Source organism: Branchiostoma floridae, chromosome 6, assembly GCF_000003815.2.
Source record: "Branchiostoma floridae strain S238N-H82 chromosome 6, Bfl_VNyyK, whole genome shotgun sequence".
NCBI lineage: Eukaryota > Metazoa > Chordata > Leptocardii > Amphioxiformes > Branchiostomatidae > Branchiostoma > Branchiostoma floridae.
In genome coordinates, this window is record NC_049984.1 from 4,620,902 (window position 1) to 4,638,558 (window position 17,657).

At 42.0% G+C, this 17,657-nt stretch overlaps 1 protein-coding gene across 4 annotated transcripts; it reads left to right on the top strand.

Annotated features, from left to right (window-relative positions):
- Positions 1-224: 224 nt before the first annotated feature.
- On the top strand, positions 225-17,322 carry LOC118417082 (glycine cleavage system H protein-like). 4 transcript variants are annotated; one of them, XM_035822476.1, is made up of 6 exons: positions 225-399; positions 1,404-1,483; positions 2,574-2,637; positions 2,951-3,082; positions 4,190-4,251; positions 15,315-15,569. In XM_035822476.1, the coding sequence occupies exons 1-6, from the start codon at positions 261-263 to the stop codon at positions 15,354-15,356; spliced, it is 519 nt and encodes a 172-aa protein (XP_035678369.1). In that variant the 5' UTR covers positions 225-260; the 3' UTR covers positions 15,357-15,569. The 4 variants fall into 4 exon arrangements, with proteins under 4 accessions (XP_035678369.1, XP_035678367.1, XP_035678366.1 ...); XM_035822474.1 differs by lacking the exons at positions 1,404-1,483; positions 2,574-2,637; positions 2,951-3,082; positions 4,190-4,251 and adding exons at positions 10,413-10,492; positions 11,017-11,080; positions 11,591-11,758; positions 14,073-14,204 and having other exon boundaries at positions 229-399; positions 15,253-15,561; XM_035822473.1 differs by lacking the exons at positions 225-399; positions 1,404-1,483; positions 2,574-2,637; positions 2,951-3,082; positions 4,190-4,251 and adding exons at positions 7,885-8,067; positions 10,413-10,492; positions 11,017-11,080; positions 11,591-11,758; positions 14,073-14,204 and having other exon boundaries at positions 15,253-15,557.
- Positions 17,323-17,657: the final 335 nt, after the last annotated feature.

Below are 17,657 nucleotides of genomic sequence, written 5' to 3' on the forward strand. Positions count from 1 at the left end.
CGCGTAAATGGTCGCTTCGTTCTACGGTAAGTGTACTTTTTTTTATACAACGTAGAATGTATTCAATAAATCACTCAAGTAAATTGTTGAATGATTTCAAAATGGTCCAATCCACAAGCGCGATTTCTGCTATTTTGTCAGCCCGTAGGGTCAGATCGAGACTGTACCCAAACTTGGCCGTCCCAACTTGAGTTGAAAGTTCGCCCAAAGTTATCAGCTGCGCACAGCTTGCTGGGAAAATTTCTCGAGTGCGCACCAAGATGGCGGCGGTCGCGATGAGGTGCGCAAGGGGTCTGGCCTTTCGGGCCACAAAACTTCTCACCTCGACACAAACACCCACCTACCACGGTGCCCAGACGTTCAGAAGGTTCAGTAGAACAGTCACGGTCTTCGAGTCAGGTGTGACATAGCCCTGCGTGTTTGAAAAATCAAGGAAAGTTGTCGTCGTTGTTAGCCAGAAAAGGGGGGGGGGGGGCACTTGAGCTGGGGCATCGGTCATAAAGTCCGTAGTACACTCAGCTCAGGTCAGGTCACGTTTGCTGTAGCCCACTCTCCAAGCAGAGGTTGTTGGAGAAAATCGTGACCCCTTTCTTCAAAGTTATATGCCCTCTTTTTCTGTCCGCTAACCCGACTTTTTGATATCGTTACTAGACAGAAAAAGTCATGATTTTCCCTATCAACCTCTGCTTGGAGAGTAACTTTTTCCATGGTCAATGGTGAAATACCAGAATCTACCAGAAATACCAAATGCCATTAAGATCGTTCCACAACTTGTGGTGGGCCATCCACAAACATACATAGATTGATACAAACAAATGACACTGAAAATATAGCCTTCGTGTCAAAGTACTTTAGTACTGTGTGAAGGTACTACATGTATATATTTCATACGCCTTATTAAATAATTAATGTGGTCGTAGAACACAGTATTTATTCTATTCATGACCACCATCTCCAATAGTAGTTATGGTATGAAATAATTCGTGACCATGGCAATTCTTCCATGCATGTCAGTGAGGCACAAACTGTTCTAAATGTTAGAGGAATCCATCCGAGCTGGATTATGATGTTTGTTCGGTCAGTGTAAATCTGAAAATGACTACTGATAGTTCTGTTACTGCCAGCAACTTACCACCAACTGCTGGGTGTCAGCTACAGCTTCGCTGAGTTACATGATGTAAAAGTGGGATTTTGAAGGGAACGAGTCGGCAAGTTTAGTTGAATTTTACTGATATTAGCTCATTTTTCACGTATTTCATACATTACATTGCACACAGAACTCAGACATGTTTTTTTTACCAATCTTGTGCACTTTACTTAAACTTTGAAGTGTTGTTAGCATCTTCCTGTTGGGTCATATCTTAAGACTGTCCCTTCTAATGCCAACAATCTCTGTTGTGCAGTGAAGAAGTTTACTAAAGAACACGAGTGGATAAGTATGGATGGAACCACTGGTACCATTGGTATCACCAACCATGCACAGGTTAGTGCTCTTCATATGTATAACAAGAAAGCTTCTGAAAAAAGCTGGCCGGTGCGTATTTTGGAAAAAGCCTGGATGTTAAACAAAATCACACGAAAAAAGAGTTTTTAAACATCGAATTACTGAATTGGTCTTTCTTCTATTAAAAAAACACTACATGAGATTTGTCTAACAAAGAAAAAAAAAATTAGCAAGTGGGGTTCGAACCTACGATCTACGGAAGATAGGTACCGTGCTGTAGACCGCTCGGCCACGCTGGCTCAAATACGCAACAGCACGTATAGAAGGGCTATTTGGTTAAAGTGACCGATCCATGCATCCATCCATCCATCCATGCATCCATACAACCGCTTCTCCCGTCTCATAGCCGGTGCTACGCACCGGCAAAAAATGCCTTGTAATACTGGGTGCAATGCAGCATGTGCACTCTTTTACTGTCAAGATTGGAGATGTGTACCTGATTTTTGACTGGGTGCACCTCTGCACCTAGATATTTGTGTTGGGTTATTTAAGCGAAGGTACACTAGTGCACACTACATGGGCTATTCTTGAGATTCAAGTGTAAGAAGAAATAATAAAACCATCGTTTGTTCTGGACTGGAAATACTGGGTGCATATGCAAGCACTTTTGTGCATCCAAAATTGGAGCTGTGCACCTACTTTTTGAGTGCACTGGTACACATACTATTTTATGTTGGGTTATGTAAGTGAAGGAAATAATAATGTCTATTGTCTTACTCCTTTGAAATCAGTTACTGAATTTGGATTCATCACAATTTTACAAAGCTTGGAGCTTTGTTTGCACTGTGCATACTGACATTGGGTGTGTGTTAATTGAATAATAATAATATCGGGTGTATTTTGCAGCCAGTAGGTACCCAAAGTGTGGGTAATGAGGCTGTTTAACGTGGTTGAGGCTCCTCCTCGAGCACGGAACCCCCGTTTTACGTCCCTCCCGGAAGACGATTTCGTGGAAAGCTTCGTGAGGCTACTCTCACTGTTTATATGTTTATGAAGGTTGTTGAGTGTATATGATCAGAGAAGGTTGTATTTAGTATCACATGGCCTGTAACATTTCTGCCCGGTACAGGCGAGCCTGGGTGAACTTGTGTATGTGGACCTCCCAGAAGTAGGAAAAGAACTAAGCAAAGGAGGTGAGTATATATTGTCAACCAGACATGTTTTGATTTTGTGCTAGAACGTCAGTGGTAGCATAGATCTTCTATCCTGGTATCCAAACCAACTTTAACTACCGAGTCTCTTTTGTCCTCTTTTATCCTATTTGGAAAAGAAGACGAAAGGAACTCTGTAGCCATCATAGGTCTGAATACCAGGCAGTCAGTTTCCTTGCTCCTGTAAAAATTACCTTCCCCTGGAAAAGTCTGCAATGTATGATCGTTCTGATTGTTACCATGTTAAACTATTGATGATAATTTTGCCTCTTTTTGTGTTCCTCTTGCCTTCCAGATGAGTGTGGCGCTATGGAGAGTGTAAAAGCAGCTAGCGACCTGTTAGCCCCTGTTAGCGGAGTGTGCATAGAAGTCAACAGCGCCTTGGAGGAAGATCCTAGTCCCATCAATTCCTCCCCCTACGAAGATGGTAAGGAATATTGTTGAAGAGGTTCATCAGTCGTACAATTACAACAATTTTCTTCAATCCATGACTGTTTTGTAAAGGTACAGTACATACCTCCCAAATTTTCGATGTCTACCAGCACATCTTTGTCAAGGGGAATGACCTAGTCTCAGTTCTCGCAAGGAGGCGGCGGGAGGGGGCAGATGATCCACACAAGCCTGACCTAGTCTCGTGTTCTCTCATGAGAACTGAGACTAGGTCATTCCCCTTGACGAAGATGTCCTGGTAGACATCGAAAATTTGGGAGGTATGTACCTTACCTTTACAAAACAGTCATTGATTGAAGAAAATTGTTGTAAATGGTAAGGAATAAAATTTGAACTTAAAGGCATAGCTCATCTAGCCTGGGTACCATCCGGGTAGTACTAGTAGTTTTCTCCTTTGTTTGCATCTGTTACCCTTCAGGGGACCTGCACATTCAAGCCGTTTGGTGCAAACGTCAGTTAATGAGCGAATTAAGGAATTGGTTCTCGAGCCCTTGTTCAATGACAACTGAGGCCCTTCCACAAGCGGACAGAGGGTGTTTTGGGCGTTGGAGCGAACTACTTTCCGGATGGTACCCAGGCTAAAGGTGATCTGTAATTTCCAACACAAAAGAGTTAGCTTAGCACAGTGCTAAACATTCTTCCAACACAAAGGTACACACAGATCAAATTTTCAACGACCACTGTTGCCTTTTTTCAGGATGAAATATAAAAGAGGTACAGTTACTGAATAAAGAGACTCTTGTCTGTCACCTTCTTCAGGGCAGTTCTGACTTGTAGTGCTAAAAGTGCTAAAAGATATATCAACTGAACATATATCATTACATACATATATGGTACCCCAAAAAAAAGAGTAGAGTGAAAGCTCAGGGTTTTGGTCACTTTTTCACTTTAACTTTAACTTAAACATGATATGACATTATTGGACTAGTTAAAGTGTAATATCCAACAAATTGGACTCTTTGATTGAACCGCACCAGTCCAATTTTTGTGTTGGATATTACAGTTTAACTAGTCCAATAATGACTTCTACCAACACAGATGAACTTTCAAGTTATGATATGACATTGATGTTTTCCTTCTCCAGGCTGGATACTAAAGATGAAGCTGAGCAAGCCAGAAGAGTTGGAGGAGTTGATGGATGAGGAGGTGTACCAGGCGTTTGTGAAGTCCGAGGAACCAGAGCCAGGTGATCCAGAAGGCTCCAGTCATGAGCGCCGCACGTTTTAGAGTCTCCCAGACGTACACTTGACTTGATTGCCGCCAGCTGCTTGTCGATGATGATGTTGATGACGAGTCCAGGCAGCCATGTGATCCAGAATGCTCCGGCCATCACCGCCGTACGTTTGAGAGTCTCCCAGACGTTCACGGCCGTCCCGCAGCTTGACTTGATCGCCGCCAGCCGCTTGGCTTCGCGATAGGACAGGTAGTGAGACACGGTAGTGGAGAGGATGCACCACAGGAAGCTGGCCAAGAAGATGACGTTGGCACTCTTGGAGTATCCCCAGCAGACCAGCATCCCCGGGTTGAACTTGAAGTTGGTTCCTTCCACCAGCGGCAGCACCACCGTTACGCCGCTGGGGAGTAAGCACGCGCCCGCGGCCAACTTCGCAACATCGTCGGTGAACTTGGTGAGGTAGTCCGTCGGCCTGGTGACCATGAGCAGTCGGGAACCGCACACCGCCCCGAGAAGGCACAGCGACGAGATGATGGTAAAGTTGCCCACAAGGCCCTGCACGGTGCAGTAGACCTGGCCGAAGTTGTAGCCGCCCATGCCCAGAACCAATACCGTGATAGGGATGCTGTTCAGAGCGCCGACGATGTGAATAAACGACAGCGCGACCAGCAACAGGTTGCCCGGAGTCTGGAGGTTGCTCTCGCGGTAGACGACGGACAGCACCAGATTGTTGGTGACCAGAGCGAGCAGCAGGTAGCCTGGGTACCATCCAGATAGTAGCTCGCTCCTATGTTCGCTTCTGCTTTCCGTCTGGAGACATGCGCATTCAAACCATTTGTTGCTAACGTCAGTTAATGAGCAAATCAAGGAATAGGTTCTAGAGCGCTCGTTCGATGACAACAGACCTTCCGCAAGGGGACGGAGGGCTTGTCCGTTGTTGGAACTCCTAGCCCTGTTCGAACGAGCGTTTGAACCCATTCCATAATTCGCTCCTGTGGGGACCAATCAGCGCCTGCGTCCAAAATTTGGACAATTCCAGACGTTAAGATGGTCCGCGTTCCCATACGGAAACACAGAGAAGCGACTGTATATAGTGTATAATGAATGTCAGAGGTAGGAGCGACTGTATATGGTATATAATGAACGCCAGAGCAAACTACTTTCCGGATGGTACCCAGGCTAAGCAGCAGGACGATGGTGAGATACACCACCTGTAGGATCTGCGCTGCACCGTCTGCAAAGAGGAGTCCCTCCAGTTCCTCTGCCATGATGATACCCGCAATTACCGTCCTTGCCCACAGTAAACGCTTACTGCTGACAAGAATCCGGACATGTGTATTTTACGTAAGGTCTCCGATAGTGCATCACTACTATCCTGATTAAATCTCGCTCATAGCGGCGCGCCCGGCATCCGCAGGCCCCCTAGCGAGTAGCGTGCTTCGCAGCCTTCTTTCCTTATTGCTTTATTTTGGGGCAAAAATAGCTAATTAAAAAGCAGTGGCATGTATACTTGGGAGGGGTGGGTGGGTGAACGAATCCCGCAGTGATGTAAGCTTGACGCAAGCGCAGTGAGATACCACCTTAAGGGATATCCACATATTGGGGCTCAAAGTGGGGCTTACTACTGTAATATGCACGTTAATCCAGGTAGGTTGTGTAAGTACAATTAAGGAGGCTATCCTATATAACCTCCTTGGTACAATGTATTTCTGACAAACTGTAGAATGTATCACCATCACAGGTTAATATTCACTGCTGTATATACAGTGCAATTGGACTGAATATATTTTTTACCAGTTGTATGCCGATACTGAGGTATTGAAAGTCTTTCTGACCGGATATAAGTCCAAAAGCTATCGATATCAGATGTACATGCATTGAAAATAAAGATGAAAAAGACTTTAATATATGGTCCGGCTCTGTCCCAGCCCTCCCGCGGGTTGGATCTCCCTCCAGCCTTCGGCTGTCGGGCGATCCTTCCCGCTGTCGGGCTGGCACCTCGGGTGATACGGAATACACCGTGTTGTAATCTATATGTATTGTAGTCTGAGTCTCCATTGTCGTTCAGTTCCTTTGCCTAGTGTCATAGTCTGCATAGACTGACAGAAGTAGTAGTAGTAGTAGTCTTACCTAAGGAGGCTGTTGCTCCTATGTGCATAAATGTTTTTGAGAATTTACTATCAATGTTACACATTGTTGAAATTTTAAAACTCAGCGACAGTTAAGCCAACAGAAATATCGTTAGGTGTGCTAGTTGTAGACGACGTTCACAATAATGCCAGATGCGAACATATGTAGACTGATATTTTCTTTGTGTAAAAGAGCCGAAGCTGTTACATGTATATGATACTATAACAATTGATAAAGTGGTGAAATGTATTAGGCACTGGTATTTTCAACAAGATATTGTAATTATACGGATATAACGTTATATTGTACAATTACAAGCGTATGTTAATGAATTGAACAAAGGCGTACAACGTCTACTGCACATATTCTTACTTCAACTGTTCAAAGAATTAAACTGTAAGCAGAATGTGAAGTACAGTATGTCTGGCGTGAATTTTATACCCTTTGCTAGCGGTCAACCAAAAAACTTAGGTTTTTGTTAGGTCTAAACACGACTTTTTTTTTTTTCATTGACCATGACATTTTACATAGACCTTGTTTGTGGGTTATTTAGGTTTTTGGCCTTGAGCTTCTCTGGAAATATTTCCGTTCCAGCTAAATCCTTTATTATCTCCATGAATCTCCATGAAAAATGGAGATATAGTTTTGGGTGTGTCTGTCCGTCTGTGTGTCCAGATTTTTGTAGTGAGCATATCTCAAGAACCTCTGGATAGATTACGATGATATTTGGTTTGTGGGTAGATGTTGGGAAGACAAAGGTCAAGGTCAATTTTAGGCCACCTGGTATGTGACCTTGGTACTGCAGCAGAAATTCATTTTTTGGATCTTTTGAACTGGATGTCTTGACTTTTGGATGGCAGATAGCTTGTGACATAAGGGATATGTGGTGTATATTTGGTCCCCCTAGCAGGTTGCTCTGGAACTGCAGGGGCAGTTTTGTCAAAATCTTCTAAGGTGGATAACTGAAGAAGGGAACGACAAATTTACATATTTGGTATGTAGGCACCTTGGACAGAGGTGCATATCATGAAGTGCAAATTATGCAAACTGACACCTAATTTGCATATTCAATGAGGAAAATCTGTATTTTCAGTATTTCCTTTATAGAACTCAAATACATGCAATATATGTAGTTTGTGGCAGGTGGAACATAATCAGATACTAATTATGCAAATAAGTCCTTAATTTGCATAATTAATGCAAATGTGTCAATTCATCGATGTGGTAAATGATCAACAGGTTATTTACAGGTGTAACGTTACATAACTAAGCATAGATTATGCAAATGTGGAAGTCATTAACATAATCAGACTATTTCATGGAGATATGAGGTCTCCGAACTCTTGTTCTCCCTGTTTTGCTCATTTTTGCTATCTTTTCAGCCCGCAGAAAAGCCAGATCGAGACTGGGGCCAAACTTGGCCGTCCCAACTTGAGTTGAAAGTTCACCCAAAGTTATCAGCTGCGCACAGCTTGCTGGGAAAAAATTTCGAGTGCGCCATTTTCTCGTCCGAACCAAGATGGCGGCGGTCGCGATGAGGTGCGCAAGGGGTCTGGCCTTTGGAGCCACAAAACTTCTTACTTCGACACAAACACCCACCTACTATGGTGCCCAGACGTTCAGAAGGTTCAGCAGAACAGTCACGGCCTTCGATTCAGGTGAGACATAGCCCTGCGTGTTTGAAAAGGCGAGGAAAGTTGTCGCAGTTAATGGTTTTGTTTGTTAGCCTTGGAAGGGGGAGGTCACTTGAGCTAGGGCATCGGTCCTGAAGTCCGTAGTACACTCAGGTCACGTTTGCTATAATTCGTAGCAGCGCATGATTTGTGCTGAGCACGCTTCAAGTGTTGACCTTACAATAACGATATTTACGTTAGGGATTGGGCACTGTTTCTCTAGCGTATGTACACGGCATTTATAAATGGAACCAGCCCCCTTAATTTGCGCGCTATGGAAAATTCCCCATTGTTGTCTGCCACTAGTGTCTGTCAGTCAGTACCTTTTGTGTTTGTCTGCCCACATTGAATATTATCGTGACAAGCCTTGGGCAATTTAAGGTGTTTACACAGCAACTACAGCCTGTAGTCTACAGCACTCAGTGGGCGTGGATATACCCAAGGCTAGCTTTTAACTCTACTCAAGGAGCTTTCATCTTGCTGTATCATAATAGTATAGTCTATTCAACAACAACTACTGCTATAAAACTGCTAATTGTGAAATGGTATACTTGGGGTGAAAAAGCTAAAACCTGTTGGACCACCACACCAGGTAATTTTCCACATTGACTGTACACGGCACATGCCCGTAGGACAGTGCTGGAAGGATTTTGTGTTGGAACAAAAAGTATGAGCCTCATTATTCAACACATTGGGTACCTACTGCCTATGGCACTGACTGAAAATACACCCGTCAGGTTATATATGAGCTCTGTTTATAGCATGAACTAATTCTTGCAACATCTATAAGTTCAACTTCATAACTGACCTATGCCTTGGGGGTGTAAGAAAGCAGACCAAGGACAATCGTTGTGCAATAAAGTTGATTATGACTATGTAACATCCTTGAGCAGACAACCTCACGCATCAGAAATGTAAAAGCCGCAGCTGTTTGGATAATTGTTAGCCACAACGTTAACCCCACCCATCTATCTATAGAAGATTAGTTATAGGGCAATCTTTGATTGTGTTGTTGTCCTGGTAACCAGAGTCCAGACCATTGTTAGCTCACTGATAATGCTATAATCATATATTACTCTGGGTGGTGCCCATGGCAGCCTGCCCAGTTCATTGCTGCACACCAGGGAACTTTTATAGGGTTCGTTCAATTCTATTCATTCAACGTGAACGCTCAAACTTTATCCTCTAACGTAAATAACATGAACCATAACTACACATTCATAAGCTAAAATGGTCATTTGCTATATGTAGGCAAGGCATACTTTTTCCTACTCTCCAAGCAGAGGTTGTTGGAGAAAATCGTGACCCTTTTCTTCAAAGTTATATGCCCTCCTTTTCTGTCCGCTAACCCGCCTGCGGCCATTTTAATGGCATTACTAGACAGAAAAAGGCATGATTTTCCCTATCAAACTCTTCCATGGTCCATGGTGAAATACCAGAATATACCACAAACATACATAGATTGAAAAAAACAAATCACACTGAAAATGTAACCTTAGTGTCAAAGGTAATATACTATATACACATTATTTAGTACTGTGTGAAGGTACTATATTTTTCATACACCTTAATAATTAATGTGACCCAAGGAGGTCGTAGAACACAATATTTAACCTCCTTATAACCCCCTTACAGTTTATTCAGAAAAATCAGCCTTGCAGTCTGTGAAACCAAACTGAATATCACTGAATTGTACAAATTGTTGCATGGCGAATACAAAATATATCAATAAGAATCAATTAAACAATTACAAACAATATTTATTTCATTCATGACCACCATTTCCAATTACTTATTAGGGCTGGGTACCGGTACAAAACCATTTTTTTTTCTTATTGGAGGTTCCATGTTTGAGGAGAGCCACACCACCTGCACATGTAACAAATCCACCACACTCATTAAAAAAAGCAGGGATCCTTCCACTAAGTGAGTGCTTGAAATATCTCTCCAGATATGTAGCCTACAGTACAAACCCGGTGTTTTATGCCAGAAATAATCTCCAAGCAGATCCTACGGTAGCATAAGATAGTATCAAAAGCTGGCAGAGGAGTGAAGCCGGCTTAGGGGTGTGTTTCGCTACTGGGGCATGGCAAATGTACACCTCTTGGCTGACTTCAATCCTTGGCCAGTTTAGTACTATCTTATTTATGCCATCGTAGGATCTGCTTGGAGAATATGCCAGAAAGGCATAAGGCCGTTTACCTGGTATGCAATACATACGTAAACTAATTAACTCATTCGCACTCTGCCCAAATATTCACTATGAAATTGCACCATTGCTATTTGATTTAAGAATGTCCTATCTAATGCCAACACTCTCTGTTTTGCAGTGAAGAAGTTTACTAAAGACCACGAGTGGATAAGTATGGATGGAACCACTGGTACTATTGGTATCACCAACCATGCACAGGTTAGTGCTCTTCTTATGTATAGAAAATGCCTTGTAATACTGGGTGCATGTGCACTCTTGTACTCTCAGAATTGGAGCTGCAGACCTGAGTTTTTACTCTGTACGCCAATGCACCCAGCTACAAATGTATTTGTGTTGGGTTATGTAAGTGAAGGTACAATAGTGCACACTACAATTATTATGTGTATGGGCTGTTCTTGAAATTAAAGTGTTGTAGAAATGATAAAACCTATATTTCTGGCATGCTTGCATACGCCTGTTGTGAAGTGAAGGAACTCACTAATACTCACTATCCATTGTTTGATAGTTATATAGTTAGGACATTTTGAAAATATTTGTTGTGTCACTCTTTAAAAATTTTAAACAAGGTACTGAATTAGAGTATATCGCCATTTTTCAAAGCTTGAAGGTGGCACTGTGTTTGCACTGACATCAGGTGTGTGTTAGTTGATAAATGCTCTCAGTGGTGAACGTTGCATATCTTGAAAAGCACACACGGCCTTTAACATTTCTGCCCTTCATAGGAGAGCCTGGGTGAACTTGTGTATGTGGACCTCCCAGAAGTAGGAAAAGAAGTGAGCAAAGGAGGTGAGTATATATTGTCAACCAGACATTTTTTTGTGCCAGAACGTCAGCGCTAGCATAGATTCCCTTTCCTGGTATCCAAACCAACTCTATCTACCGAGTCTCTTTAGTCCTCTTTTATCCCATTTGCAAAAGAGAACAAAAGAGACTCGGTAGCCGTACTAGGACTGAATACCAGGCAGCAAATTTCCTTGTTTCTGTAAAAATTACCCTCTGGAAAAAAATCTGCAATGTATGATTGTACTGATTATTACCAAGACTGAATGTTAGACTGTTAATGATAATTTTGTTCCCACTATAATATCAATTCGTTTCTGAGTTGCAACGGAAGCTGATAAGAAGATATAGACAAACTTTTGTGTATCCAACTCTTATACTGCTTTGACAGTGAAAACATCTTTGTGGTATAAAAGGAGAGGGTGATACAACGCAGACGTGTCAGAAAACCTCCGCTAGTTGCCATCGCTATGGGGCATACCGGCGCTCACGGCAGGATGTCTCGTATCGTTTCAGGCCAGTGGATATTGATACGCAGCGTTACCACATTCCCAAAGTGCCGCTTGTTACCGACCCTGCGGGGCGGTGTGACCCTCGAAGTCTTCTGTCCCATTCAGGACGCCAGTTTTGCATTCCGCCCCGAACTGGGACCTTCCCAGGGATGCTCCTTTTGGCCGTTATGTGGTAAACACACGACACTTCTCTTCTCCACTCCCTCTTTCCGTCTCATGCGTGACGTGATTATTGTGCGTTCAGAAGAGGGCAACCCATACCGTCTTGTGTCTCAGCCACACTTCCAAGGGCTAGGCCGCAAAATTAGCTTTTTCCTCTGCAGTCCCTAAAAGTGTCGCTAAAAGAAATTCTAACTGTCCAGAAGTGAGACTCAATTGTCCCGGGCTAGTACTAGTGAGTAGTACTACAAAGGGTATGACAGTAATGATGAAAAATGCTATTATCTCTACCACAATGTACAAAGTACAATCTACACAAGTAAATGATGCTAAAAAGTGTATCTATTAGATTCAGAATATGAGAAAATAAAACATGAGTAAATAAACAATATAACAACACAAAATCAGAGAATGTTGAGCATCTCTCCCTTGTGGCCAAACAAGTAGCACGACTACAGAAAGATATCCAAGTACATAAGAGTCATAAAACACTCTTAACCTGTTATATATGTGTTATTTAAGTTCCATCGACATTTGAAATATGCCTGTGTTCTGGCAGTGGCCCTGCTGATATTTTCATAGTTGTTTATGGCTTGTTTTTGAGTACGAGCTGATTTTAAGTCAATTTCATGCTGCAAATGAGCCAGGCAGCTGCCAGGAGTCCCATGCGGCCCTGTCAGCATGTGGAAAACACAGCTTGTAAACTACCTGTTAGGGTACTGGTTTGGAAATCTGACTAATGGGACACAATGAGACTTAAACTAAGTCATCAGCGAAAGGCCAACATCAGGGTACATTGTCTTTGCAAAATCAAGCTATTTTAAAACAGCTAGTTAAATATGCATAACAGTTTTTGAGAGAGAAAAAGCATAGTTCTACAGCTACAAGTCTGGATTATGTAGCTATCCTCTTCTTAGCTTGTATCTAAATCTGGAATGGGATATTCCAAAGTGTTGGAATATCCATTGTCAAACAGTTTTGTCTCTGTAAGGTTCAGTACGGACAAATAGAATTACATTGGCATATTGTCTTTGGGACAAACTGACGAATTAACTTAAAACCTATTAAAAGAAATGCGCCTTAGATCGACTGGCATTGAGAGCACTCTTGTTTCCTGCTAAATATTCAATGTCTATTAATGCATGCATCAGTTTTGATTCTTTTTAATTCTATGGCACAACTTTTTGTACAGCGTGGTTCACATCATGAGTAGGGGCCGTAGTTTTGGTGAAGGTGATAAACAACTGTACATTGAATGACACATCATGGAGATAGCAGTCCCAATATTGCCCAGCGCTTGCAATCAAAGGCAAATAAAAGCTGGCCACAATCAACGTTACAAGTCAACTGTGTTTCATAATTCATGCTTTTATTTCTTTGCGACGCATTCTTCACAATTCCTTACTTTCTCAAGCAACCTTCGGTGGTGGATAGATGGTGGATAAGGCCCAGGAAAAAAATGTTGTGTTTCCAGTTAACCAAGTTCCAGCCAACCTTAGTAAAAACCTGCCAACCCTGGATTTTTTTGGTTGAACGCTGTGTTCTATCCAGCCTGAAATTTTTTTCCGTCCCCTGAATTTTTAATGGCAATCCTGACGAAGGCACAACGAACCTAGGGGTTGATATGATATCCAGGAAAATCGTGAGATCTAGAGACTAGACCCTCTGAAATGACATTTCCTTCATTTTGAGGTGCAAATAAAGGTGGTAGACTCAGCTTGGTTCAATTATAATCTTTTAATGCCGATTTTTGTCCATCACGGAACAGAATGGGCAAGATTTTTTTTCGTTCTCCAACAGCAAAAATGGAAGGACAGATACTGGGTAGAACCCTGGGACTCGAACACTGGCAAGGGACATAGAGTTTTTTATCTGACATCTGAGGAATAAAAATAAAAACACCTCTTTCAACATGTTTGCCTCATTTCTGTTGCAATAGAAGATTTGGCTTGCATACTGTACATCTGTAGCATTAGCTATATAACAAATCAATGAATTAATTAATTAATTGAAAGTACTAGTGTCCTGATGCACTTAAGTGCAGCATATGTCAAACAGTATGTGTTGGATCACCTAAGCCTAAATCTGAACAAGAAGAAGAATGTCCTAACTTGATGGGATAATATTACAACTTGGTATTTCCAAAAAACAGGTCAAAGTATTCATTTAAATGGATCTATTTTCATTTTTGGAATACTTCTCCCTGGTACCCCTGTGAAAAAGAACCCCCTACCTGCTTACTCCAACTTTGATTGGAAGCACAACATTTTTTTCCCTAGGCCTGGGTTTGTTCAAAGTCCTCCTTTTGTGTTCCTCTTGCCTTCCAGAGGAGTGTGGCACTGTGGAGAGTGTAAAAGCAGCTAGCGACCTGTTAGCCCCTGTTAGCGGAGTGTGCATAGAAGTCAACAGCGCCTTGGAGGGAGCTCCTGAACTCATCAATAAGTCCCCCCACGAAGAAGGTAAGGAATGAAATTTAAACTTTGATTTGAAGCAAAGCTCATCGGTAATTTCTAACACAAAAGAGTGGGCTTAGTGCAATGCTAAGCTTTCTAACAACACAAGGTATACACAGATACAGATGCAGGGAAGCAGTGTTAACCGCTGAGTTGGATTGTAGGCATCCTTCCATCTTTGCAGATGATGGTAGCGCTCTGTATCAGGTCACGGTGGTTGACAGCGTCTACTGTGGCTCTGTAGGCCGACCCTGGGTGAATATGACATAAATAAGTAAATAAATAAAGATCAAATTGTCAACGACCACTGTTGCCTTTTTCAGGATGAAATAGAAAAGAGATACAGTTTACTTAGGAGTGCTAAAAAATTTATCAACATATAGTATTACATACACATGGTACAAAAAAGAGTAGAGTAAAAGGCTTAGGGTTTTGGTCACTTTAACTTTAACTTAAACATGATATGACATTATTGGACTAGTTAAAGTGTAATATCCAACACAAAAATTGGACTCTTTTGATTGAACAGTACCAGTCCTTGAATGTCAAGGAATGAACAATCCACAATTTTTGTGTAGGATATTGTTGTGTGTTGAGTGGAAACCCCCTACAAGTATGTGGAGTGGTAGGACCGAGAGGGGTCAGAGAGGAGGAAATTAGGTCTGACAGGAGTCTGGAAGGGAGAGCCAGAGGTGAGGGGCACTCCTGGAGGGAGTCCAGGGGTTGTGTGCCATGTGCGAGGAGAGATGAAGAATAAAATAGACTATGTCTAGATCGTGTGTCTGAGAACCGAATAATGGCATTGTCGGCAGTTACAGTTTAACTAGTCCAATAATGACTTCTACCAACACAGATGAACTTTCAAGTTATGATATGACATTGATGTTTTCCTTCTCCAGGCAGTTCTGCTAGAAGTGCTAGAAAATTTATCAACATATATCATTACATACACATGGTACAAAAAAGAGTAGAGTGAAAGCTCAGGGTTTGGGTCACTTGTTTTACATAGACTTGAACTTAAACATGATGTGACATTGATGTTTTCCTTCTCCAGGCTGGATACTAAAGATGAAGCTGAGCAAGCCAGAAGAGTTGGAGGAGTTGATGGATGAGGAGGCGTACCAGGCGTTTGTGAAGTCCGAGGAGCAGGAGTCTTAAGAGTCCTTCCTCCAGCAGTCATCACGGTCTTCTGCTGTAAAGCCTGTCTATCTAGGGGAGGGCAGGGTTGGACAAGTTTTCTAAAGTTCACTTGTCCTATCGGGCAAGCACATAAGAAATTTACTTGCCCGAACAAATGTTTCACTTGCCCAAAATTCAAATGTCACTGTTACTACTAATACTGTATGCATTTTCACTTCCAGCAATGGAATTCTCTGTTGACCATTGCTTGATGTCATGACAGTAAAAAGTAACAAGTATATCAAAATTGTACTCTGACTCTGAGTCAATAGAAAAATCTTACTTGCCCGATCGGGCAAGTAGGGTAGGCCCGAACAGCACTTTCACTTTGCACTTTCACTTGGACAATAGGGCTAGTGGACTTGTCCAACCCTGGAGGGGGTGAAGGAATAAATGGTTAGGCTGCTACAGGGTATCGCAGAAAAAAGGATTTGTTGCCCGCATATTAGTCTCCTTATAACAGGCTCTCTGGGCCTTTCTTTCTTATTATACACTTACATATCTGCCAGCCCGGCAGCACAAGCAACCTAGTACAAAAAGAAATGACCAGCAAAAGCGTTTTATGCCACAAACACACAAAAAGCCAAGAGAGCCTGCTATGGAGGCTACCCATTTATAAAGTGTATCATTATGATAGCAAGTTTTTCATAATATGCTTTCAATTAATCCTAGATGACATCAATGTCTGTTAACATTACCCCAAGACTATTCCCCAGAAGAGACAGTTGCTAGAGTTGAGAGTTGAGTGCAGCCTTGATTTGAAACCCAAAACAAACTGGGGCGCGCCCTTTAAACCGATGATTTTCTGTTGTGAATGATTGGAGAAATGTGTTGGCATTATCAATTGAAAGAATATTATGTCTACTTGCTGAAAAACTTACTGTTATAGTAATGATATCTCTATAAAGTCGGGCATCCTTATTTCTGTTATACCCTGAGTAGTCGCGTATTTTGGCTTCTTCCAAAGCTTGTCCCTCTACACAAACAAAGATACCACAAGAACATATTAACAGGCCAATGCTTTTTCGAAAATATTGAAATGTATCGCAGGCTAGATTTGTATCGTCCTGAATATATTTACTGTCCAATGGAATGTTGAAGATTCATGCGTCAATTTAGTCTGTCATAAAAAGGTTCAAACTGTTTCTACTCCCTTACCCGATCCTTTTGAAGGAAAGTCTTTGTTCAGCCCTCAAAGACCACATTTTATTTGTTTGGATTTTGAATAAAAAAGAACTGATGGTCAAGAACAACACTCACGCTCTAAGTGGAGAGAGAGCATTTGCCCCAGTACTTTGTTGGTCTTGTTAGAATGCCTTTTCTGTATTCCCCACCGACACACTTGCACTTGAAGGGGTAGAAAGCATAATAGGCCACCAACGAATGGTACTTTTGGGAGCCTGTTGGGAGAAGTAATGTGTTATTAGGCATTACTTCTAGTGTGCTACAGATTGCTGAACACAAAGATCGTTTTGTCGCTTTTGTCTGAATGGCTACATGTTTGAGTAGTAGCTAACAGCAATAACCTCATGCAAAATGTAACCCAAGATCAAGTTGGTGATGGAAATTTCAGCTTGTTTCGCTGGCATTTGTTTGGCCGTAGTCTTCAGGCAGACCTTCCAGTGTCCTGTGTCTTGGCGGCAGTTAGATTTTGCACTCAGAAGGTCTGCTTTGAGAGCATCGGTCCATACCAATATCTTTGCACACTGATCAGTACGTAATGGTACTACGGGAACTATCAGAAAGTTGTGTTTGGGGCATTATGGTTAATATTGAAAATCTTGAGGTTGAGGGAGTTATTAAGTGTTTCATTATCGATTTGATATTTGCACGCTCTATCTTGTCTTACCCGAAAGAATGGATTAATTAAGAATTTATTCCCTCCCCCTAATCGAGGTCAAGAAATACAATAAAACACAGCATCTGATGTGTTGTATCATTGTAGCTTTGCATAAGGACACTTGGATATGACTGTTTGTAGATTATACCCAGTGGAGGACTTTGTTAGCATTAGTACTGTGATAAATGTAATGATGGGAATAAGGGAATGTGAGTCAATGATGAAATGACATTTCCTTTGAACAAACATGGTCAGAATACAAACTAATTGGTGCTTGCGTCACGATGTTCCTGTTGCCATGGGAACACATTAGTCCACTTGAAGTGTTACAATGACTTGTAATATGTAGCAAAACAAATACCATGTCTTTGCTGTTATACACCACACAGTCAATGTGTTATTTGTCCTGAAGTCATTTTCTGAGGCGCCATCTGGTGTAC

What these genes read in the sequence shown, in the direction of transcription:
- LOC118417082 (XM_035822474.1), top strand. Translation starts at nt 261, where the DNA reads ATGGCGGCGGTCGCGATGAGGTGCGCAAGGGGTCTGGCCTTTCGGGCC. An exon ending in AGTCACGGTCTTCGAGTCAG is followed by an intron (nt 400 to 10,412) that starts GTGTGACATAGC and finishes TCTGTTTTGCAG; the next exon opens with TGAAGAAGTTTACTAAAGAC. An exon ending in CTCCTTTTGGCCGTTATGTG is followed by an intron (nt 11,759 to 14,072) that starts GTAAACACACGA and finishes CTTGCCTTCCAG; the next exon opens with AGGAGTGTGGCACTGTGGAG.